This window comes from Microcebus murinus, chromosome 5 (genome assembly GCF_040939455.1).
Source record: "Microcebus murinus isolate Inina chromosome 5, M.murinus_Inina_mat1.0, whole genome shotgun sequence".
Lineage (NCBI taxonomy): Eukaryota > Metazoa > Chordata > Mammalia > Primates > Cheirogaleidae > Microcebus > Microcebus murinus.
Window position 1 is genome coordinate 42,699,894 of NC_134108.1, and position 25,032 is coordinate 42,724,925.

At 34.6% G+C, this 25,032-nt stretch overlaps 1 protein-coding gene across 2 annotated transcripts; it reads left to right on the top strand.

The window, feature by feature from the left end:
* The first annotated feature begins 1,482 nt into the window (after nucleotides 1-1,482).
* Nucleotides 1,483-24,289, top strand: ZUP1 (zinc finger containing ubiquitin peptidase 1). 2 transcript variants are annotated; one of them, XM_012753833.3, is made up of 10 exons: nucleotides 1,483-1,695; nucleotides 3,521-4,096; nucleotides 9,149-9,259; nucleotides 11,360-11,481; nucleotides 13,346-13,514; nucleotides 16,891-17,079; nucleotides 17,353-17,518; nucleotides 20,023-20,174; nucleotides 21,131-21,351; nucleotides 24,045-24,289. In XM_012753833.3, the coding sequence occupies exons 2-10, from the start codon at nucleotides 3,535-3,537 to the stop codon at nucleotides 24,090-24,092; spliced, it is 1,740 nt and encodes a 579-aa protein (XP_012609287.1). In that variant the 5' UTR covers nucleotides 1,483-1,695; nucleotides 3,521-3,534; the 3' UTR covers nucleotides 24,093-24,289. The 2 variants fall into 2 exon arrangements, with proteins under 2 accessions (XP_012609287.1, XP_075859146.1); XM_076003031.1 differs by having other exon boundaries at nucleotides 3,521-3,649.
* The last annotated feature ends 743 nt before the right edge of the window (nucleotides 24,290-25,032 follow it).

Consider the following 25,032-nt stretch of genomic DNA (forward strand, 5'->3'; position numbering starts at 1 on the left):
GAAAAGAGAGAGAGAAGGGAGAGAATCACCCTTCTTTCATTAGTTAGTCTCAGAAGGGCCCCCGTTTATTAATAGATGGTGTCTTCCCAAACTATGGGCAGGTCTTCCTCTATAAGTTCTTCATTGACTCACACATCAGTTTCCTCTGGAAGCACCCTCACAGCTATACCGAGAAACAAAGCTTCACCAGCCATCTAGGCATCCTGCAATCCAGTCCAGTTAATACCTAAAATTAACCGTCACACTGGTGACAAAGGAAACCTGGAGGTGGGATTCTAAGTGCTCCTTATTCAGACTTTCAGCATAATGTTTCTTTTTTCAGTCCCAAATTTCACCCTCTTCAGAAGTATCATGTCTTTAATATCTGAACACTTCCAGGCTTTGGGGAAGTATGAATTAACTTGTTTTTTGTTGACATCTCTTCTTAGCTAAGTTAATTATTACTCATTTATCCTTTTTTTAGCTTTCAAAGTTTTGTAAGAATCTCTTTAGCTCTTCAGTGTTATTGTTATTTTTATTCTCCTATCATTTTAGTAGATTTTGAAAGGCAGGGAAATATAAATGTAATATTCAGCCTGCCATGTTAAACCACAAACCTCCAGAATAATTTCTTAAAATATACTATTTATTTTCAGATCATGTCATCTTCCTATTTAAATATTCTAATAGCTTTCTACAAGGTCTTACACGATTTGGTCCCTGTCTACAACTCTGACTTCATTTTGTAATCTCTTCCCCCTACCACATTATGCTCTGGTCACAAAGTTTGCTTTTTGCTCCAGCCTTAGGCCTTTGTTCTTGATATTTTCTGTGTCTAAATGCTCTTCCTCCTGTTGGTGCAAGGTTTCTTCATCAGCACACTCACCTCCTCGGAGAAACCTTTCCTAACATCAGTATCTCAGTATCTCTATAGCCCAGTTTTATTTTCCTCATAGCACTTATGATGGTCTGTTCATTTACTTTTTATTTTCTCCGCCTCATAAGAATGTCAGCTTCAAATGTCATGGATTTTGTGTACTACTGTAGCAGCTCCTTTTCCAAACAGAATGCTTTTCTAATAAACACTCTTTAAATATTTGTGGAATTAAATAAGGGCTGAATGACAAAAATATCTGTGATCTTGTAACTGCAAGGAAAAACCTATCTTACCTATCTTCCATCTGCAGAGTATAGTTTGTAATTTGATACCCTGAATTATAAACATTTTAGTAATACTACTAATAGAATAGAGTGCTATTCAGGAGGCCATAGACAGAGTAAGGCAGACTCGTGCTTGCCCTAGGACCCGCCGTATAAACTTACTCAGATTGAGTCTTCAAGACCTCAGAGTCTAGTTTTCTCTCCTCGCAAATCAGGGATTGGAACCCAGATGGGAGGAGGAAAAAAAAATTGGGAAAGGGAGGGATGTAAAAATGACTACGTCTCCCAGAATGCACTACATCCGAGATTGGCGTGGAGCGGGGCATGCTGGGATTCCTTCCCTTCCGGAAGACCAAGGAAGTGCTCTTTTGAATGCGGTACTGAGGCGAAAGATTTCTTGGAGTCCCTGATTATTTTCTTGGTTAACTGTGACTCTCTGGTACTTGGGAGGGCCTGGCTGGGAGAGGTATTGGATGCCGCGCGTGCACTCTTCAGCGAGGACCGAAGAGAAAGCCGAGCGGAGCTCAGTGCGGCAGCTGCCTCCTTTCCGGGCGGGTAAGAACTGACGGTTGCATTCCTTATTCCTCCGCCTAAAGCTTTGACTTAGTTTCTGGGCTGGTTTTGTGTTTTGGCTCTGGCTGTTGGAGCAGACTCGGTTTTGTGACATTGCGGCCCTTACCGACCGCCTCCCCTAGCACGTACCCAGCCCGGCACCTGCCACCAGGCTGCTTATGTCTCTCTCCCGCTCCTTCTGAGTCCATATGTAAGTGTATCCGGTATTTGGCCACGTCCCAGCCACCGGAAGAGAAGAAACTCTGGGTGTGACGTTATTCCCCGCTGGGGATGGGGTATCGGGAGAACTTCCTTCTAACACTTACTGGAGAGAAATGAGAAACGAAGACAATGTAGGGAGGTGTTGTAAAGATAAATTTGTTCAAACGAAGGAAATAGTGTCATTCTTTTTCTTTTCCTGTTTGTCTTTAAATAGTTCTTAGCTGAACGCTGGTGTGTAGTAGAAAGGTGGTGGCGGTGACTGCTTTTAGAAAAATCATTTTTTAACATTACCTTTGTGTCAGTAGCCAGTACTTCCTTAGTCCATAAAATCCAAAAGTGACTACTGATCTAGTATAACTAATTTTACTGATTGAGCCTCAAAGAGATGAGATGTCTTATAAAAAATGATGAAACCTGATATTTTAACCCAGTTCTCTCGACTCTGGAATAAGTGTTCTTTTCTACCATGCCGCCTCCGCTTTTTGACTTTGGGGTGAGAGTACAGGCTATGGAGCATGGCTGGGTTAGCATTTTGGCTTCCACTGTTTTCTGGCTGTGGTGACCTGCCTGAGCCAAGGTTTCCCTATGTGTAGAATGATAATAGTGTTACCTGCCTCTGAGTGGAGGTTCTTCCAGGTTTTTTGTGAACACTGGGAGAAGAGAATTTCAGGACATCATGTAAGCCAAGCAAGGAGACCTTTTTGTTGAAAACAAAAGTATACTCTCAGGAAAGAGCTGCTGTACTGGGAGGAAGTGATTTTAGATTTTTTGTAGTTGTACTACTTGAGGGGAGGAATATTTAAGACTAAAGGATTGGCTTTTACTAAAAATTTGGGTAGTCATTTCTAGGATTAGGTTCCCTCCCATTTTCATACTTTATATAGTTGTCTGGAAACTGTCATAGTGATTTCAGGAGCATAGAAACTTTGAAATCACGATGGAAATGATATTATAATTAGCCAAAGTTCATGTAAGGTAGCAGAGATAGCTGACAAGCCATTTGAAGCTGGTTCTTGTTCTGGTTATCAGACCCTCTAGTTAGCTTCTGCTTGAGGGTTAACACCTGCACCCAATCTGCAAGCCTCTGCATTTGTCCCAGCCTTGTCTTCTAATCTTTTACTCTAACAGTAGTACTTAAATTAGTTGTATACATATAAAGCTGTTTAAGTGTTAACTCCTTTTATTAGAGATGTGTTTATTTACCATCACCATTATAATCAACTTTAATGTTCTGTGTTTAGATGCATCAGTTGATAAACAGGTTTCTTCTCTTTGTTTTCTTTTACTAGACTTATCTTACCTGGACAATTTTTTTTTTTTTTTTTTTTAACTAAGTCTCTATCCTAAACTGTAATGGACAATTTTTTAAATGTTACGTTTTCTTAAAATTATTTGTTTACATTATCGCCTTCATTTGAAACCAGAAACCTGAAATTTTGGTTGAGATTTATAAATAAGTTTGTATACGTGAGCAATGGTAAATATTGAAAATTGCTTCATCTAAATAACCTAGCATTAAATACTAAATAATTGTCTCAAATCTTTTTATGAAATGAGTTTTTATTCAATTCTTTGAAACTTAAAATAATGTTTTGTTCTTTTCTAGCTACCTGACATACCATGCTCTCCTGTGATATTTGTGGTGAAACAGTATCCTCAGAATCGGACATGAAGGCTCATCTACTAATTGTTCACATGGAAAATGAAGTTGTATGTCCATTTTGCAAGTTGTCAGGTGTGAATTATGATGAAATGTGTTTTCATATTGAAACTGCTCATTTTGAGCACAATACACTGGAAAGAAACTTTGAGAGGATAAATACAATACAATATGGAACTTCAGATCGCAAAAAGGACGACACCCTACAGTGTAGAATAGAAGTTAATTCAAGTATTCATTCAGCTTGTGCATCTAATCATATGAAAAATTCAGCTCAAAGCCTGCCTAAGGATAGTAATTTAAAACATGAAGCCTTTTATGCAGAGAACTTAACTGAATCTAGAAAATTCCTGAAAAGTAAGGAAGAACAGTCTGGCCTAACTGAAAGAAAAGGATCGATTTATGAAACAGTATATAGTCTTCCCGAATGTCCATTCTGTGGAAAAATAGAGGATTGTAGTCAAGATATGGAAACTCACGTGAAAACAAAGCATGCCAATCTTTTAGACAATCCATTAGAAGGTAAAGTGTTCATTTTATTACAAATTATTAAAAGTAACAGTAGTCTCAATTTAATACCTGGTCCTAAAAGCTGGTTTGTAAGTCAGATTACTGCATTATTCTATTTTATGTCTATAACATTGTTCATTTGCCATTATTGCAATATAAAAATACAATTATGAGAAAGAATTTTGATGTAGATATAAGGTGTTTCAGCTATATTGAGAGTGAATTTGAAACCTTTCTGTCCAGTTTCTAGAGAGTATTCTTTTTATTTCCACCAGCTCAATGGCATCTGGACTGTCCTAGACTGTTTACTGAGTTCTAGTTTGACTCCATTATAATTAGAGAACACATTCTGTACAATATTTGTTTTTTTAAAATGTGTTGAGATATGTGTTATAGTTCAAGATCTGGTCTATCTTGGTACATGTTTTTTGGGCACTTAAAGTGTATTGTGCTTTGTTGGGTGGAGTGTTCTATATATGTCAGTTAGCTCCTCTTGTTTGTGTTCAGATTATATATACCCTTGCTGATTTCCTGCTAGTGCTGACTAGTAGTTCTACCAATTTTTGAGAATAGGTTGTTGAAATCCCTGATTTTAACTGTAAATTTATCTGCTTTTCCTTTAAGCTCTGTCAAATTTTTTGCTTTATGTATTTTGAGGCTCTGTTATTGGTATATACACATTTAGGATCTTATTTTTTTTCTTTTTTTGAGCTTTAAGAATTCTTTATTTTGAATACAAGTTCTTTATCAGAGAAGTATGTTGTATTTTCTCCCATTCTGAGTTATCTTTTCATTGTCTTAACAGTGACTTTTGTGGAATAGACGTTTTTAATTTTAATGAAGTGCAGCTTAATTCTTTCATGGATCACACTTTTGGTGTTGTACGTAAAAACTTATTGCCAACTTCTAAATAAAAATTTGATAGTTTTGCATTTTACGTTTAGATCTACAATCCATTTGAATTTTTGTAAAAGATAAAAAGTCAGTGTGTGGATTCTTTTTTTAATGTATTTCCCTTATTCTTAGTGAAATAAGTATCTTTTTCACATAGTTATTTTAATTTCCTTTATTGTGAAGTAGCATTCTGTATTTTTTGTATGTGTTTCTATTAAGTTATGTGCATTTTCCAACTGTATTTATTATCTAATTTTCTATTGAGTTGTCTTCCTCAGTGGCTTTTTAAGTATATTCTCAGTACTAATCCTTGACTTCGACTGTATGCCATCTGCTATTGATTATTCTTTAATTTTGTGCAGGATTTAAATTTTGTTTATGTTTGTTTTCTGTGTATTGTCTAAAAAAGTATTCTGTACCCTGACATCAAAAAGGTATTCTCTTATTTTATTCTAAAAATTTTAATGTTTTATATTTTTTTCTTCACATTTCTTTTTTATTCCAACTGGCTTGTGTGTGTTTGTGTGTGTATTATGTGTATTGTGTGAACTAAAAAACTAATTTTTAGTTTTTTCCTGTATGGACCAGGTTTACCAGTGATTATAATACTTTATCTTTTATTAAGTTTTCATATTTAGATGGGTAAGTCTTTTAGTTCTGCTTTATTTGTCTGCTTGGCTATTGTTTTCTTATTATCGAACCATTGTAAAAATTATAATTTTGTAACATGTCATCAACACCAGATAGGATAATACTTCCCTCATTCTTCATTTTCATTGTCAACTTACACCTTTTCATTAGGTCTTTGAGTTTTAGAACCATTTTGTCAAGTTTCGTGAAAATTCTGTTGGAATTTTGTTTGAAATTAGATCAAGGTACACCTCTGAATTCAGGCCATCTTTTTAAATTCCTCAATAAAATTTTGTGTTGGTTTTCATTGTACATTTGTGTTCATTTTATTCCTGTGTAGATTATAGTTTGTATTGCTTTTGTAAATGAGATTTTTTTCCCCTTAATTAACTTTTGCAGGATTATAGAAGCATTATCAATTTTTTTTTATATAGGTAAGGTATCTAGTCTTATTCAACCCTTAGTAATTTTAGTAGTTGTCCATTGATTACCTTGAGTGTTCTAAGTACATGATTTTATTCTCTGCTAATAATGAAAATTTTATGGACTGCTGCAAGGATTCCCATTGATGAGAAATGCCAGACACATTCCACTGATGCACTGTTGCCTGTAAGTTTCTCAGTAAACTGTTGTCAAGTGTGGCTTATGGTAGTCTTATGAGTCCATATATTTGGGTGTGTCAAAAAAGATCTGGATGTCATTAGACGTATAGAAGTAGAATGGGTAGATAGCTAGATTTAACCAACTTTTAGTGACAACAAATGGATTAGGTGAGTTTGCAGGTAATTTAAAGGAATGATTATCATTTAGAGTAGGCGTCCTCAAACTACAGCCTGTGGGCCACATGCGACATTTCTCTGGCCAGGCCCGCCGGGTGTTTTTGCTGCCACTGCCTGTCCTGCTTAGCAGCTGACTGTCATTCCAGGCCCACAGTGCACATGTTTGGAATGTGCGCCACACTCTCCAACCGTCTGAGGGACAGTGAACTGGCCCTCTGTTCAAAAAGTTGAGGACCCCTGATGTAGAGGATGCATGGAATCTAGTAAATAGGAACATGAGAGAGGTGATGAATGACAAAAAATAGGCCTTTATATTCTATATCGGTGCTTTTAATTAGGGCAAAGACTTTAGTGTGGTTAAATTAAAAGAAGTGAGGTGGAAGGATAGGTAGTTAGAAGTGGGGTGTTTGAAATTGAGATTTCAAAAGTGGTCAGTTATTGGTGCTGACAAATCAAGGTTATGATTATGCCATTCAGTGGCTAAATTAGTGTGAAGAACAAGATTATCGGAAGTGAAGGCAAAGAACCATCCCCATGGATATTGAAGTTGCTAAGAATGATCACAGTATAAGGGCTAGAAAAAGAAGATTTTGGTCCAGGTGTCAAAATCTGTAGTAAATGAAAGGAAGTATGTAGGATTTAAGAAAATGTTAGCCACTAAGAAAAGTATGGGATGTTATATATTCTGGTAACATGAGTTAGTAAAAAGATGGCACTTTCAAAAAGGTAGGAAAAAAACTGGTTTAACAGTGATGAAATGGAGCAAAGAAGGATACCTTTTCTGCTTCTAGGACCCTGAATTATGGACGAAGAATTGCCTGGGTGTTGGGGGCAATAGGAAAAATGGGGTCTCGTGGGCCAACCAGATTTCAGTTAAGGCAAGAAAGTTAAGTGAATATTTAGAGAAAGATTGTGGATATAAAGAGGCTGACTGATAATAAACAGTGATTTCTGGAGGATGAGGTAGTAGGCCTTGGGAAGTTGGGATGGGTGATAGGTTGGGTCAGATTTGTGGATGTACTTCAAATATTGAAAGACTGTTAAGACATAGCCAATAACCAGTTAGAATAGATTAACTGTCTCAGAACAGTGTTGGTGGTTAAGTCAGCCCTGGATGACTCCATTGAATGATAATGGCTAACCTATGAAGCTTATTAGACTTCTGGTGGTAAAGAAAGTATACAGGGATATAAGGTGCAATGGTTCAGTGTTAAGGAAGGTTGGTGATCACTTCAAACTAGAATAGATGGAGGGATTGGCTTGCAGTAGTGTGATGATCAAAGAGATGAACAAAGGCCTCCTTGGCCAACTCTGAGGCATTTTATGGTAGAGAACTAGCTGAAAGTCCTCTCTTATATTCTGCAGCATTACTTATACCTTTATCTCTTCGTGCTGCTTTTGGAAATATTTTCTGAATACTTTTAGATACTTCCTTTTCTCTTGAGTTTTGCCATTGAATTTTTTTATTTCAATGATTATATCATTCATTCATTCATTCATTCATTTATTTATTTATTTTTGAGACAGAGCCTCACTTTGTTGCCCTGGCTAGAGTGAGTGCCGTGGTATCGCCTAGCTCACAGCAACCTCAAACTCCTGGGCTCAAGCGATCCTCCTGCCTCAGCCTCCCAAGTAGCTGGGACTACAGGCATGCACCACCATGCCCGGTTAATTTTTTGTATATATATTTTTAGTTGGTCAATTAATATCTTTCTATTTTCAGTAGAGACGGGGTCTCGTTCAGGCTGGTTTCGAACTCCCAACCTCAAGTAATCCGCCCGCCTCGGCCTCCCAGAGTGCTAGGATTACAGGCGTGAGCCACAGCGCCCGGCCTATATCATTTATTTTTAACATTTCTGTTTTTTTACCTTTCTGTTTCTGTTTCATAGCTTTCTGTCCTGGTTTCAAAGATTCAGTTTCTCCTTTATTTCAGTGACTATTTGAAACATACTTATTTTATAATCCTTTATAAATTACTGTTAGCTCCATTTCTTCATAAGTGACTTCTTCAGTTTGTGGATTTGGGGACTGTTTTTCTTGGCATTAGCTCTCCCAATGTGTTTTGCAATTCAAATTTTAGTATTCATCTGTTATGGGAGTTTTCGCTCATGATTCCTCCCAGTGAAGCAGTTTCATAATTCCTTTACCTTGGCTGTTGTGTCTCCACTTCCAGAGAAGGCCTGTTAGTATGGATTGCTTAGTGCTTTCACTCTGTATATGCACAATTCTGTGTCCCTCTTCTGTGCCTGTTATCTGCTAGGCCTTGGTCTTGCAGAGGTTCTGCTGCTTCTGTTATTGGCAAGCTGGACCTATCTGGTTATGGTGCTATCTGGTAGATACATCTCCTTAATCTGTGCTCTGAGATAGTCAGTATGGTCCCAATTCCCAGCTTTATGCTAGATGTTAAAGTTCAGCACCTTACCACCACTCATTTTGGGAAGTGCTGAGAATTTAGCTCTAAAAACATGTATCCAAACTGGCGCCTACTTTCCATTTTGGTTTTCTTTCCTACTTTTCTTGTTTTGGCTACAGATCTGAATGTTTATTGTTAATATTTCCTTTTTTTTTTTTGAATGATAAGTGAGGTTTGTGCTATGTTCAGTCTTTCATCTTGACCCTAGACATGGAGAAATAACTTTTAAATCCAACTATAAAAAGCTCTTATTTTTATAGGTTAAAAGGTTGTAGACAATTTTTGACATGGGATGAAAAATATAAAAGTTTAAAAAATAAAATCTACTTTATTATGTCTCTTATACAGACTGTGATCAACCACTCTATGACTGCCCTATGTGTGGGCTCATATGTACAAATTACCATATTCTCCAGGAACATGTTGACTTGCATTTAGAAGAAAACGCCTTTCAACAAGGTATGTTTATATGTTTAAAGATGAATATGTTGTGATTTAATTTCTACTTCCTAGGACACATACTGATTTTTAGATTCTGATACAGGAAAAAAAAAAACCATACTATTGGCCGGGCACGGTGGCTCACGCCTGAAATCCTAGCACTCTGGGAGGCTGAGGTGGGCGGATTGATCAAGGTCAGGAGTTCAAAACCAGCCTGAGCAAGAGTGAGACCCCGTCTCTACTATAAATAGAAAGACATTAATTGGCCAACTAATACATATAGAAGAAATGAGCTGGGCATGGTGGCGCATGCCTGTAGTGCCAGCTACTCAGGAGGCTGAGGCAGCAGGATTGCTTGAGCCTAGGAGTTTGAGGTTGCTGTGAGCGAGGCTGATGCCACGGCACTCACTCCAGCCTGGACAACAAAGCGAGATTCTGTCTCAAAAAAACAAAACAAAACAAAACAAACCCCTTACTATTTTAAGAGTGAATCTGTTCCTTATCTAGTTGCAACTTTTTCTTTATAAATTGTTTCACAGAAAAGTTGTAAGGGATAAACTATTTGACGAGCATCCAAACCAGGACTGTGCATCCTGGGTTTTGCCCCAGAGCACCAATATTTAGTGGGTACAAACATTTAAGATAATGATTTCAAATATTATGCAATTTAAAAAATGTTATATTTACAAGTTGAGGCCATTCCTTTAGCAGCTAGAAGTAATTGATTTTAGCATTTGGTCAACAAAAATTGTTAAACTAGAAACTGCTGTATGGTACATATGAGTTTAAAATGAATATGAACTATATAACCAAAATGTCTTTCAGTATATTTCTAGCTGTTTACTCCAGCTTCCAAAATTACTTATTGGTTTTTTTAGTGACTCTTCTAAAAGTTTCCTTTGTCCCATGTGTTTTTTAATAGTGGCATTGCTTAATTAATCATTCATTATGATGCCTTATAAGTGGAAAGATCCTATGTAAGTTTTACAAACCCACTAAAAGAAAATATAAAGTGGACCCTGAGAGAAAACAATTGTGTTCTACCCTATTATAGTTTCTTAAGGTACATAGATAGCTCCTAATAATGCAGGGATCTTTAGTGTCCAGTATCAATGACCCTACTACATATCAGTGATCTCCATGGACAGCATTACCTGTTCACTCAGCCTAACCCCTAGCTGAGAATAGTTCTCTATTCTGGTGGTTTTCTACTAACTATTCCAGTGACTTATCTTCCTGTGGACAAGATTGCAAGATAGTACTGTGGAAAGATAGATAACCCTGTTGAAGCTGTATATCTGATAATTCTCACTCTTTATGATAGGCTTTGTATAGGTACATATATTATGCTGTAAGCCCATAGTAGGTAATGCGAGAAAGATACCATCTCAGTAAATCACTGTAGATAGCATCAGGGTATACTAAAAATCATTTGTGAATTATATATCCCAGGAATGGAAGTGGGGACCAAATAGAAAGAAGGGGAGACCAAAGCAGTTGTTGAGAGGCTTGAAAGAAAAGAAGGAATATTTAGTAACATAATTTAACCATCAGGTTGTGGAGTTAGGGAGACAAGATACTGGCCAGCTACTGACTAATGGATCTGGTAGACACTGGGTAGAGAGGAAGCAGGGCAAGATGTTACAAAGTTGTACCATTTGTTTGGGTCCAAACTGTAATTAAGTTATCTAACACTTGTACTTTGTAAGCATACATTTTTATGTTTTCTATTATTTTCATTTTCTCCCCTAGTATTTCTTTGAAAAATCAGTCTGCGTTAGTTGTGTTAAGAGGCATCAATGAAGGGTGTTATTTAACCTCTTTAAATTCTGATTTCCTCAGCAAATAATAATACTTACTTCTTAGGGTTGTCATGAAGATAAAATGAGATAATTAATGAAAATGTCATAGCTTAAACCCTCAGTGAACATTAGTTCTTTATGTGGAGGTTATTCCTTATAGAAACAGTTTTAAGTTTTGCTAGATTTGGTGATTCCATGACATTATGGTCATGGAAAAATGACAAATAATAGCATTTACTCTTTTTAAAATATGTATTAATTAATAAGCTTTGATTACAGTAGTTATTTCATCTTGAACATTAAAAATATTTAACAGGCATGGATGGAGTCCAGTGTTCTAGTGGTCTAGAATTGGCTCACCAGCTTCAACAAGAAGAAGACAGAAAGAGGAAATCTGAGGAATCAAGACAAGAAAGAGAAGAATTTCGGAAGCTACAGGTACAAAGATTAATAACAATTATGTATTTTGATTTGGTAGAGTTACTATTTTTCAAATATGCTTTCAAAACTCCAGCCTATTATTTTTGTCCTTATAGTTAAAAAAATTGTTATATATATTTTATAGTTAATAACAGCCACCATTTATGAGTACTCATTCTGATTAGGTACTGGGGTAATCACTTCATATATAATACCTTAAAAATCTTTATAATAAATACATAAAGAAGTTATTTTAGCCCCCCTTCTTTTTTTTTCAGATGAAGAAATGGAGACAAAGAATGGTTAAGTAACTTGCTCAGGGTCAGGCAGCTATTAAGTGGTAAAGCTTGGATTCAAACCTCTGTAAGTTGATGGGGCAAATTAGGAAACCAAGTTGGAATTTAAATGTTTGTATAGATACTTGAAAATGAAATTTATACTTAGAATTAATGTCTCCTGAGTCTTCAGTTCTTTTACAGATTGCAATTTCAGGTATTTAGAAAGAACCATTTTTAATGGAAAATGCTTCTTGATGATATTTGAGAGTTTATTTATCTTAGGTGGGTGGTGGTATCTGTTGAACTAAACTGGTGGCTTCTGTTATATTTTTAATACATTTACATTTTTAACATCCATTTCTCCTTTTTTCAATCCCAATTTGTGGACCTTAGCATCATCTGTGCTAATAATGCTCATAGAGTTTTTTTTTTTTTTTTTTGAGACAGAGTCTCGCTTTGTTGCCCAGGCTAGAGTGAGTGCCGTGGCGTCCTAGCTCACAGCAACCTCAAACTCCTGGGCTCGAGTGATCCTTCTGCCTTAGCCTCCCGGGTAGCTGGGACTACAGGCATGCGCCACCATGCCCGGCTAATTTTTTTATATATATATCAGTTGGCCAATTAATTTCTTTCTATTTATAGTAGAGACGGGGTCTCACTCTTGCTCAGGCTGGTTTTGAACTCCTGACCTTGAGCAATCCGCCCGCCTCGGCCTCCCAAGAGCTAGGATTACAGGCGTGAGCCACAGCGCCCGGCCTGCTCATAGAGTTTTTAAATGTTCTTTTTCTATGTGTTAATAGGATAGTGTATAAATAAAAAGGGTTTATGATTGAGTAGTTTTGAAAGTGTTCAATTAAACAGGTTTGTATACTTCAGGACTTCTCAGAGCCTTTAATATACTAACATGCATTGTACGTATCATAATTTTCCCAGACTTATTTGACCTCTTTTTTTCTTTGACATCTCACATGTGCATTTTTCCTTGGAATATGCTTTGGAAGATGTAATTTAGGATTTTTTTTCTCACTGATGATTCATTTACTTGCAAAATATTTTCCCACCGGGATTCAGAGGAAGAAAAAAATGGGCTTTTCCTAAGTCTTCTATGCCTTATGTAATTTTGAACATTATCAATACAAAAAGTTTCCAATATTTAAGGAGGTTTGTTATTTATCTTTGCAAGTTAGTTCTTTAGATAGAATTAGTTGTTTACATACAATTTGAGAGTCTCAGTCCAGTGTGCAGAACATAGTTCATTTACTGTGTGTCATGATTGATTGAATGAATTATGAAATAAGTAGGCCTTTGTGGACCAGCCTGGGAAGGAAATAACAAAGACTGACAAGTTTCCTGGAAAAAATCAACAATATGTTCAGAACTCTTGCCATAGAGTTTGCCTATAGAGAAGTGATTATTATTAAGTCAGGGATCTGCATGTATGTGATTTAGGTTTCCTAAAAATCTTTAAGTTGACTTATATAAAGTCTATAAGCCAAAATGTTTCAAAAATATTTTAAAATAAAATTGTAGTTAAGTTTACATCTTCATCAAGGTACAGGGACATAAAAGTTATGTGAGGTTTTTTTGTGTCTTTTATGTCTCAATAGAGACAATATGGTTTAGATAATTCTGGAGGCTACAAACAGCAGCAACTGCGAAATATGGAGATAGAAGTAAATAGGGGAAGAATGCATCCATCTGAATTTCATAGAAGAAAAGTTGATATGATGGAATCGCTAGCAGTTGGTATTGATGATGGAAAAACAAAAACTTCTGGTGAGTACACCAAAATCATAGTTTTAATATTGCATATACCACTGAAGTAATCAAAATCATTTGAATTTTGCTTAATTTTCATGACCCATGGTTTATGTAGTTTTGCATAAGACCGTGTTCAAATATCTTTTTAAAATGTATTGTGTTTTGAAACTTCTGAACTTCTGTTTTTACAATAAATAATTCACTTAAAAGATAATTTTCTTTTATATTATGTTAATTTACTTGACATTTAAAAATGAACCTTTTAAAAATTGTTGGGTACTAACGATGGTCTAGAAGACCAGTGTTGTCTAGTAGAGATACACTATGAGCCTCACATACCGTGTTTCCCCCAAAATAAGACCTACCCATAAAATAAGCCCTAGCAGGATTTCTAAGCATTTGCACAATATAAGCCCTACCCCAAAAATAAGATCCAGTGATGGGCGTGGCTACGCAGTGTATCTTCACAACCCATCCATTTTGTCGCAGAGCGGTAAAGAAGATGAGCAGCCCTTCTCATCTGCCCCATTGTGACAGCTACTATCCCAGAGGTGACTGGAAAGGTGCGGGCAGCCCCACCAACAAGGTCGGCTTTCCCTGTCAGGTCCCAGCGATCCTGTGTGTGCTGTAAGCTGAGGCTTTGAGGGGAAAATAACACATGCCCTGAAAATAAGCCCTAGGGTGTCTTCTTGAGGAAAAATAAATATAAGACCCTGTCTTATTTTCAGGGAAACACAGTATAATTTTAAATTTCTTGAATCCATATTAAAAAGAGTAAAAAGAAACAGGTGAAATTAATTTTAATAGTTTAAACTGAATGTATTCATGATGTTATTTCAACATGTAATCAATATTAAATAATATTGAGATCTTTTAATTAATAAGATAATTTACATTCTTTATACATTCTTCAAAATGCATTTTTTATTTTTTACTTTACAGCACATCTCAATTAGAAAAAGTATATTTTAAATGCTCAGTAGCCACAAGTGGCTAGCTGCTATTCTATTTATCATTCAGTACATTATGGACACTAAGAAGAGCTTTATATCCATTGTATCATTTAACTCAAAAAAAAACATCCTCTTGTGTACTGTCATATAATCTGGATGAGGTCATTATGTTTAAAGAGGTTAAATGACTTCCCAAAGGCAAAGTTACCCAGTTAATTATTGGCTCAGCCAGTATTCACAGTAGGGTCTGCTGTACTCCAAAGCATGCCTTTTTTTTGTGATGAGTATTTTTAAAAATTATTTTCTTTGTATATATGTTAGTGTAGTAACGAAATTTATATGGAAACAGCTTTGTTCCCACCACCCAGATTTTTTTAATGTTAATATTTTGCCATATTAAAAGTTTTTAAAGCTATAAAACATTTTATGTGTATTTTAAGCCCTTTATGTACAACTTCTCTGATTCTAATTCTTCTCTCTAACAAGGAAAATATTACCTTGAATTTGATATTTATCAGTCTCATACATGTTCGAATACTCTAATCATATGTGTATGTACATTTCTATAAATATATAATTTACATGTGTTTAATCTGCATATAAATGGATATATATGCTGCAAATTTGTTTGCTCAAATATATTGGCTTGTGCAGCTGTACTCATTCATTTTAGCTGCTCTCTAGTATTTCTTTTTATGAATTATATACAAATTACCTGTTTTTCATATTGCCAGATATTAGGTTGTTTCCATTTTTTTACTGTGATAAGTTAGTAACAGATCTTCTTCAGGAGTTTCTCTAGCATTATATCCAGAACTGAAATGTTAAGGGACAATGCAGGCCTGGCGTGGTGGCTCACGCCTATAATCCTAGCACTCTGGGAGGCCAAGGCAGGCGGATTGCTCAAGGTTGGGAGTTCGAAACCAGCCTGAGCGAGACCCTGTCTCTACTAAAAATAGAAATTAGTTGGCCAACTAAAAATATCTATACAAAAAAAAATTAGCCGGGCATGGTGGCACATGCCTGTAGTCCCTGCTACTCGGGAGGCTGAGGCAGAAGGATCATTTGAGCCCAGGAGTTTGAGGTTGCTGTGAGCTAGGCTGATGCCACGGCACTCAGTCTAGCCTGAGCAACAAAGTGAGACTCTGCCTCAAAAATAAAAAAAAGATCAATGCAGAGCTTCAGCTTTGTTAGGGTTATTATGGAATTGTTTTTCATAGTAGTTGTAATCTGCATTCATTGTGTATTCTTACAATTCGTATGGTGATACTTTTTAATTTTTGCCATTTAGTGGGTCATGGGATGATAAATGTTTTAATTTGCATTTCTCTGATTACTCCTGAATTAATTTACTCTTAAATGAATTACCTATTCTAATTCTATTCTCTTGTCTCTTTTTTTTTTTTTGCACGAATGGTGCTTTTAATGGCAGCACAGTAGTGAAGTATAAAGTTTTACTAGCTTGAGCTATAATAATAGAAGTTTAAAAAGTAGCCCATTGACACTACCAAGTAGCCTTACCATAGAAATGTTTGTCAGGCTGCCCAGGCTGTAGAAAATACACAGGACAGGGTGGAGGTTCTCTTGTATTTAGTAGGAGGCTAAAAGAGTTAACTGCCAACCCAGTACTATGGATGTACTTATTTGGAAAAATTTGTTTTGTTCTCGTGAGTGTTTCACCTTCCTTATCTTTTAGTTGGGTGAGAAATAAAAGAAAATTTGCTTCCTCAAGTTTTATGTTCTCTTATAATAAATGTAATACACATTAATAGGATGCCATTCCTTAAGCCTGCAGGAATCCTCCTGGGTATTACTGAATTGTGTTGTGTACACGTGAGCTCAAACAGCTTGTTTTCTTGCATTCAGTTGTTACTTATTGTTAGACAAAAGATTAGCAGTGTATCCTTTCCATATTCCCTGCCACCAAACCCATGAAAATCCACAGTCCTCACCAAATACCTTGTTTTAAAATTTGAGAGATAGTAGTAAAACAAACAAACAAAAATCTCTATGAAAACTACTCACTTCCTAAGCATGGGCCTGTGTTTTCTACTTCAAGTGACTGGCCTTCCAGTTCTACCCAGATCAGAAGACTAGAACATGGAAAGGTTGTGCATATGTTTACCCTTTTCCTGGGACAGTCACTTCAAATTTTAGTTCTGTCACATAATAAAATCTCTGCAAATGCAGAGGTGAAAGATGCAAACAATTTCAATTCTGTGTAACAGGTAATATGCTGATGTTAGGAAAATTGGATTGTAGTAACAAGCCAAGGACACGAACTAAAGTTGGAGCAGTAAGAAGGTAAAGAAGAAGATGGAATTGGCAGGATTTAGATTTGTAGCTTGAGGTAGAGGTTGATACTAAAAATGTATGAGGTAGCCATATAAAGATGATAACAAATCATTCTAAATCTCTATATCTCTTTTCTGCTTTAGGAATTATGGAAGCACTTCATAGGTATTATCAGAATGCTGCCACAGATGTGAGGCATGTGTGGCTTTCTACAATGGTGGATCACTTTCATTCATCATTAGGTGACAAAGGTTGGGGTTGCGGTTACAGAAATTTCCAGATGCTTCTTTCATCGTTACTACAAAATGATGCTTATGATGATTGCTTGAAAGGTATGACTCTGAACTTGTCATATGATAAAACTTGTTTGATGTGGAATGAATTAATATATAGCAGGGACAATTATAGCTTCAACAAAGTTAAGGGATATTTACATAAGAAATCTGAATTCTGGTTGGAAGAAGAGAAGATGATAGAAGATGTCAGGAATAACTGTCTTAAAAACTGTGTTGTAGGTTCCTCTATAGTATATAATAGTACTGCTAAATGATATTCTTCAGTACTTTAGTACTTGTCACATAACATGTTTATTTGTGTGATTTTAGGTATGTCAATTCCTTGCATTCCAAAAATTCAGTCTATGATTGAAGATGCATGGAAGGAAGGTTTTGATCCTCAGGGGGCCTCTCAACTTAATAACAGGTTACAGGGAACAAAGGCCTGGATTGGAGCATGTGAAGTATATACACTCCTGACCTCCCTAAGGATAAAGTATGTACCCAAAACCCAAGTAAATATTATTGCCCTATATGGGAGCTTTTTTGTTTTTTTAAATTATATTTATATCAAAGAAATAGTTAAAAAATAAAATTAAGTAGCATTAAAAGGCTTATAATGAAAACTAGCAACTTATTCCCTATCTCATGCTCCTGTCTGTTCTCAAGTTCTGTTTTTCACAGGCAACTGTCACTTCCATTGTTTTTAAATAATATTCTTTCATAACTATTTCTTATTTTATCAGTTTTAGATAGTATCGTGTTTTTTTTAAATCTTCCACCTGCTTACCTTCAATCCTTTTAATATAATTAAAATATAATTAAATCTCAATTTTTATTAAAGTCAGAGTTTACATCATTAGATGTAAACATCATTACATCATTATTGCTCATTGCTAATTTTATTTCCTTTTCTAACAAGCTTTAAACATTTTTCTTGAGTTAATAATTGCCTTTCTTTTCCCCTTTTACTGTTTGCATCATTGTCCCACGTTTTTCTAAACATTCCATCTGAAGTCCTCCTTATTTCTGGACACTACCTCCTTGGAGCCATCTGTCCTAGTTGAGCCAATCTGGATTATTGGCCTTCTAGATCCTCTCCACAGATATTACTGTGTAGCATTTCTTCACTGTTTTCTTGTAACGAGACCTGGATTTTTTTCTGGATTCCATGTCTTTCTCTTTTCTGGATTATACCCTTTTGCTTGAGCACTTGCTTCCTTAACTTCTAAGAAAAGGTGTCTAGTCCTTATTACTTATATGATAGTTTGGGTGGCTTTATTTCTAAAATCATTTTCAGACAAATTAAGTTTTTACTCTGTTGACTTCTAGTAAACCAGTATTAGTGTTGAGAAGGTAAGGTGCCATCTGATTCTCATTTTTTTTTTTTTTTTTTTACATATCTATTTTTTTGGAAAATTTTCACATCTTCTCTTGGCCCTGATATTATGAAATTTCCCCATGAGTGTGGGGTTTGATTCATTGTGTTGCACACTTCTTCCCTTTGAGTCTGGAATTGTCAATTGTAAGATCTCAGTTAGTACCATAGTTAAGACTTTGGGCTTTGGAGTCAGACTGCCTAAACTTGATACTAGCTTTCCTACTTACTAGCTGAATGACTTAACTTGTCTGTATTCTAATTTCACCATTGATAAAAGAACTTATTAATAGGAACTACTTTATAGAATTGAAACAACAATTAAATAAAATAATAAAGTGCTTAGTAACCTGTTTGATAATTATGATCCCTCCATTTTCTTTATTTTAGAGGTAAAAATATTTCTTCCATTTTAAACAGAAAATAATATTGTGCATGTAACTTTCTTGAATTATTTAAACTATTTTAATGCCCTCTAAAATTATTTCTGCTTTTTTCTTTTTCTTTTTGCCAATCTGTTCACACCTTCAGTTATATATAGTCTATCATGTTCTGTGCTTTTAAGTAATTCTTAAGGAAAGGAAAATTTCCTTTTAAATTGCCTGATATGTCCAGCTTTTTTCTTGATACCTTAAATAGTTTAGTAAATCTTTGTTATTAATATACCCTGAATTTGTTTACTAGTTATTTGAAATGCCTTCCTTTTGCACTCTATATGAATCATACTCTGTAGGTATTATTTCATATTCTAAATGTAAACATGCAAACTGCTAACCCAAAAGCACTCTATTTCTAAACAATTTATTCAGAAGTTCATGTGAGCACTTAAAACTCAGTAATCAATTGCAAGGTATCAGCAGTAAATTTGCTGAGGCTAGGGTTAACAACCATTGCAATTTGGGTGTTTTATCACCAAGAGGGACAAGTACAGATATCTGTTTAAAGTACAAGAGGGACAAGTACAGGTATCTGTTTAAATATCTATTAAATGTTTTTGGTTATACTTGACCCTTTTTAAAATAATGGTTTAGTGATATATACAGTGCTTCTGGTTAAAAAATTGTTTATTTAAGGGTGACTTCCACTTGAAAATAGAATACCACTGCTAAATAGGAGATGTATAGATGTGGGCACACACGTATTTTTCGATGATCTTTACACGCATTCTTGTGTGTTATTGGAATTTGAGAGAACTGACAGGAAAAATATTCAGGATATTTTTGATATATGCAAATGGCTATTGAATTAAAATCATAAGTCAGCTTCTCATTGATCATCAGGGTTAAACATTAGAATAAAAACTGTGTCCCAGATTATATATAGATGACTTCTTAAAAACCAAGTGTGGTCCTCATTTATAATTCATGGAAAGTTTATATATCAGAAAAGGTTTGCAACCTCTAGATTAGTCATCAGCATTGTGAATAGTTATTTAAATAATTACTTTCCCTGCAAAATTAATTAACAAAGTTAATAAAAAATTAGTTTTCTTTCTTCCTTCATAGAGAAGTAATGACTAGATAAAATTAGCTCCAAATTGAGAATTTTTTGTTTATTAAAACTCTATTAAAGTATATAAAAATATTCTCTACATAATCCATTTTGTCAAATTTTTTTTATAGGTGCCGTATTGTTGATTTTCACAAGTCGACTGGTCCTTTGGGTACACACCCTCGCTTATTTGAGTGGATATTGAACTATTATTCTTCAGAGAGGGAAGGAAGTCCAAAGGTAGTGTGTACAACTAAACCTCCTATCTATCTTCAGCATCAAGGTTAGTATAAATCATAGATAACAATGTTATTTATAAAACAACAATCTATTACTTTAGGATAGGTTAATGGGGAGGTATTGTGACATTAGTCTGATTTTCAGACCTACTTTGTTAGTACAATATATTGTTGAATAATGAAGGATGTTTGCTCCTGGCATCTTCTGGCCCCTTGGACTTGCTGGGGTTTTTTTGTTTGTTTTTTTTTTGGTTTACCCTTCCTTCTTTGTTCTTCCCTTACTTTCTTAGATCTTTACCCAGATGCCACTTAAGTGAGGCCTGCTCTGACCTCACCTTATTTCAAAGTGTAGCTCATTATCCTAATCTCCCACCACTGGCATTTACTTCACTTAATTTACCTTGTTTATAGAGTATCTCTTCCTATTCGAATATAAGCTCCACGAACACAAGTGTGTTTATTTTGATTTTTACTGTATATCTTACTAGTTGGAATAGTACCTGGCACATAGATACTTAATATAGTTTGTTGAATTGATAATTTGAATTGACAGGAATAAAGAGAAGTAAATGTTAGGAATTTCATTATTTAGGAATATAAGCTATAAGAGATTAAGCTTTCCCCATTGATATTCTAGTATATATAATTTTACTTTTATTTGCCTTTGGAACCATGAGAGTTTTTGTTCCAGAATAGATAAATAGGTAAATTTTAGATTCTTTCATTTGAGATAATTTGAATAAGAGGAATCAAGGGATTGGGAAAGGAAAAGTGTGGCAGAGTAGAAGCAGAATTTTTTATAATGAAGCCTTTAGAAAACTAAAATTGAACAAAATAAAACTGAAGTAGAATTGAACTCTGGTGTCGTGGGAGAGCTCAGGTATATATATGTCAGAGAGACTATATGTGGATTTATGTTCTAAACACGTGTTTACACTATATAGAGAGACTGTATAGCTATAGATAATATGACATAGCTATTTTTTTAATCTTTTGGTAGGTCATAGTCGAACAGTTGTTGGAATTGAAGAGAGAAAAAACCGAACGTTATGGTTACTAATATTTGACCCTGGATGTCCTTCTGGAGAAATGCAGAAACTATTAAAGCAAGACATAGAAGCCAGCAGTCTCAAGCAACTTCGGAAATCTATGGGAAATTTAAAACATAAGCAATACCAGATAGTGGCAATAGAGGGTGCACTTTCTCCAGAGGAGAAAATTGTAAGTATCTAAATATTTATTATGTAATGCTTGAGTAGGTTGAACTTAAAGTTTGGAATTTTTAGTTAAAATCAGTGCTATCCCTTTGTATCTCCTAGCACCTCATTCTATCTCATTAAGTTGGCAAAGACATTTTATGGTTTTAAATTTCTAGAATAGGCATCCTTAAATTTGAAATGGTAACTAATGACTGTCATTTACTTAGAGCTTCAAAAAATATTCAATTTTATAATTAATATTTAATGTCAGGTGAGTGATGAATCCTAACAACATGTATGGTAAGAAAACCTAACTTAATCCAAAGAGACCTCATACTGGTTTTATAATTATTAAAATGTGATTCTTATGATTCCTGAAGCTCTACTTTATGTACTTGGGGATATTCATAGTTCCAGAATTTAACTTCATTAGCGTTGCCTCTTGTCTTTATCCTTTGCAGTTAAGTGATGAGCGATATATTATAGAAAAATTTCTAGAAATTGGAAAACCTTTGGTTGGTATGAACTGAAACTGTATGATAGCACATTAAGTCTGGAAAATGCACAGGCCCTGGAATCTTAAAATAATGCCCCTATTTGAGTACTTCACATTGATTTATTTTCCTCTAAAGAGAAAAGAGACAGAAGATTAGAAAGAACCAGTTATGGAGAATAATAGGATCTTGGGGAAAAGGACTATAATTTTTTGAAATGAGAGATAAAGTTAGAGTAGTCTTTTCAGCCTTATGATATATAAAGGCAAAGATTGTTTAAGAGGTTATTCAGTTTAATTATAATACATTAAAAGATTTCTTTGCAAGGACTTAAATACCAAAATTGCATTCACTTTTTTCACCTTATCATTAATTTGGCCAGATAAAGTTAGGGGTTCATTTAAATTATTTTAAAGTACTAAGACCCTTGCTCACCAATATACACATAACTTTTGAGAGTGGTTAAATATTGTTGTGGACTCTAGCTGAACATTTTAGTTAGCTGTCATCTTTCTAGTTTTGGAAACTGAGTCGTTGTTAGGGTTAGAATACTAAAATGACTTTTCACTGTGCATTTCATGTTGTTTCATTGTTTTTGAGCCATGAACTGTGTAGCTGTGTCTTTATAAGAATCATAACTTGGCTAACAATGTACAATACTGCCAGGTAGAAAGGGAATAATAAATATAATATGATTATAATAATAATAGATAGAAATAACACTTGTATAATGCTTATTCTGTGCTAGATGCTATCCTAAATAGTTTACATATATTAACTAATTTAATCCACACAACAACCCCATGTTACAGATGAGAGTGCTGAGTCATAAAGAAGTCCTTACATTCCTGTCCTTACACAGATACTAAGTAGCAGTCACGATTCTAGTCTAGGCAATTTGCATCTAAAGCCCTGCCCAATATTGCCTCTTCTGTAAGGAAAAAAAGCCTCATAGTGTGAAGTTTGCTCACCTCCTATATGAACAATTTCACATTTATTGTTGAAAAGATACTACTTTTTGAAAAACGTAAATATGTAATCTTAGTAATTTAACATAACTTATTGTTTTTGCATGTCACCTCCAAGCCTTCTTTTCAGGTTTTTTTTCTAGCATCTATGTCTTATAATTCTGTTCTTCTTAACAGTGTTTTATATACTATAGGAATTCAGCAAATATTGACATACTGGTTGATCTGCAGGCCATCAGAAATTTGTAGCTTTAAATAAGGACAAAATAATGACTTTTATTTTGTGTTAGTTTTTATAACTTGGTTTTAAAGTGTCCATTTTCTTCTAAGTAATAACTATGACTTTTTAAATTGTATTAAAAACAAATTTGGTATTTTACAGTGTACCAAGAAGTAGTTATTTATAATTATATTTTATATTTTATTCTTCATATTTGGACTTATGATTAGTTATGATATGTTAATAATCATGCAACTATTATTCAAAGAGAGTGATTGGTTTTCAAAAATATTTTTATCCTGGCAGCTGTCTTCAAATTACCATAACATATTTCTGACATAAATATATTAATATTTTTAGTATCTACTCATTCCAGACCCTGTTCTAGATGTTAGAGCACTTGTTTAGGTGAAGGGATTTATTTTAAAAAATATCTTCTAATTCAGTTCAGTCAAATAATAAATATAAATTTATATAATAACCATGTTTCTCAACTCTTTTTCACAGTTTGATACACAGTTATTAAATTACCTCACTACAGTCTTAGTTTTCTATTATGCCATCCTTTACTCTCAACTTGATTTAATTAGTTTGTTTTAATTCAGCTTGGTTTAATATGTTTTGATTTGGAACTCAGGTTGTGAAAATAGCACAATCATTGAAAAGCTTTTTGAAGTGATATTTTTAAGGCCATAATGAGGGAGATGAGTTTCCTTGTTCATATCCCTGTCTCCTTCTGGCCCTCTTCTGCCTTTTTATCTGTCTCTCTGACTTTGAGCCAGCATTTTACTTTTGATCATTATTCATAAAAAGGCACCACATTCTGTTTCATTTATTTAATTTCGTTATGGCTTATCTTTTAAAATGTTTATTCCTAATTTCATAAGTTTGAGATTGTAATTTTTCTTTAAGAATTTTCATTATTATCTTGAAAAAAATTCCAGATTTTATTTTTATAGTAGAACGATAATACCTATTTTAGTTAATTGACTTCTAGCTTATAATTGATGTTTTTTTAAAATTCCTTTTCAAGGCCAGGAGACAAGCTTCTCGAGTCTTTACAGCCGAGAAGATTCCTTGAAGAATTAAGCATTTCCGTGGTTGAAAATTATGCTTTCTTTTCCCAATTCAGATATTGAACTCCTTAATAACAACTTACGAATCTATGAAGTCTCTTAACTACTCAACATATAATTTAATTTCTAAAATGCTTATGTTAATTACTCCTGTAACTTTATTGTTTAGTAATTATTTCAATAAAATATCTTGTTTACATTGTGGGCTTTGTTTTTTTCTTATCCACGTTTCAGAAACTTGTTTTATAGCCATAAGCTAGTATATATTAGGTCCTTGTGTTAGGTACTTTTAGTATTTTACATGTATTAATGAATTCAAGCTTCAAAATAGTTTTGTGAGATAAGTACTATCATTAGCCTCATGAGGAAGCTGTAGTTCTGGGAGGTTAGTAATTTGCCCCCCAAAAATGATTGTGACCCAGTTTGTGAACCTAGGCCATTTCACTTCCAGGCTCTTACCGTTACACTATTTGGCTGTCTTTTGTTAGAGAACATATATAATGAAATTACTTGTCCACTGCTTAGAAATAAGATTAAGATAGTTCTAGAAACATGGATTTGCTTTTATTAAATATTTACACTATACAGCTATGATTTAGAGTCCTGTGTTTAAGGTGTTCTGTGGAAAAGAATCTTTCAAATTCTTGTTTGGTATGCCATGTGTGATTACAAGCAAGAATCTTACTCTGGCCAATATAAACAGGAGGAAATTCGTTAAAAGATTGTCAGAAGTTCACAATCAGTGGGTAGGTAGAGAACTGGGGTGGAACCAAGGCAATTTTTGAAGCTAGAACATGTTCTCATTTATAGCAGGAGCAATACGGTTAGGAGCCATGGTAATGTCTCAGCTCAACATTCAGATTCCAAAGAGAGTACATCTGATTGGCACGAGACTATCTAATGGGACAGAGGTAGATCCTCAAAAGGAAATCAGGGTAGATGAGG

Coding starts and splice junctions, on each gene's coding strand:
- ZUP1 (XM_012753833.3), top strand. CDS start 3,535: ATGCTCTCCTGTGATATTTGTGGTGAAACAGTATCCTCAGAATCGGAC. Junction 4,097..9,148: donor TTTAGACAATCCATTAGAAG/GTAAAGTGTTCA, acceptor TCTCTTATACAG/ACTGTGATCAACCACTCTAT. Junction 13,515..16,890: donor TGGAAAAACAAAAACTTCTG/GTGAGTACACCA, acceptor TTTCTGCTTTAG/GAATTATGGAAGCACTTCAT.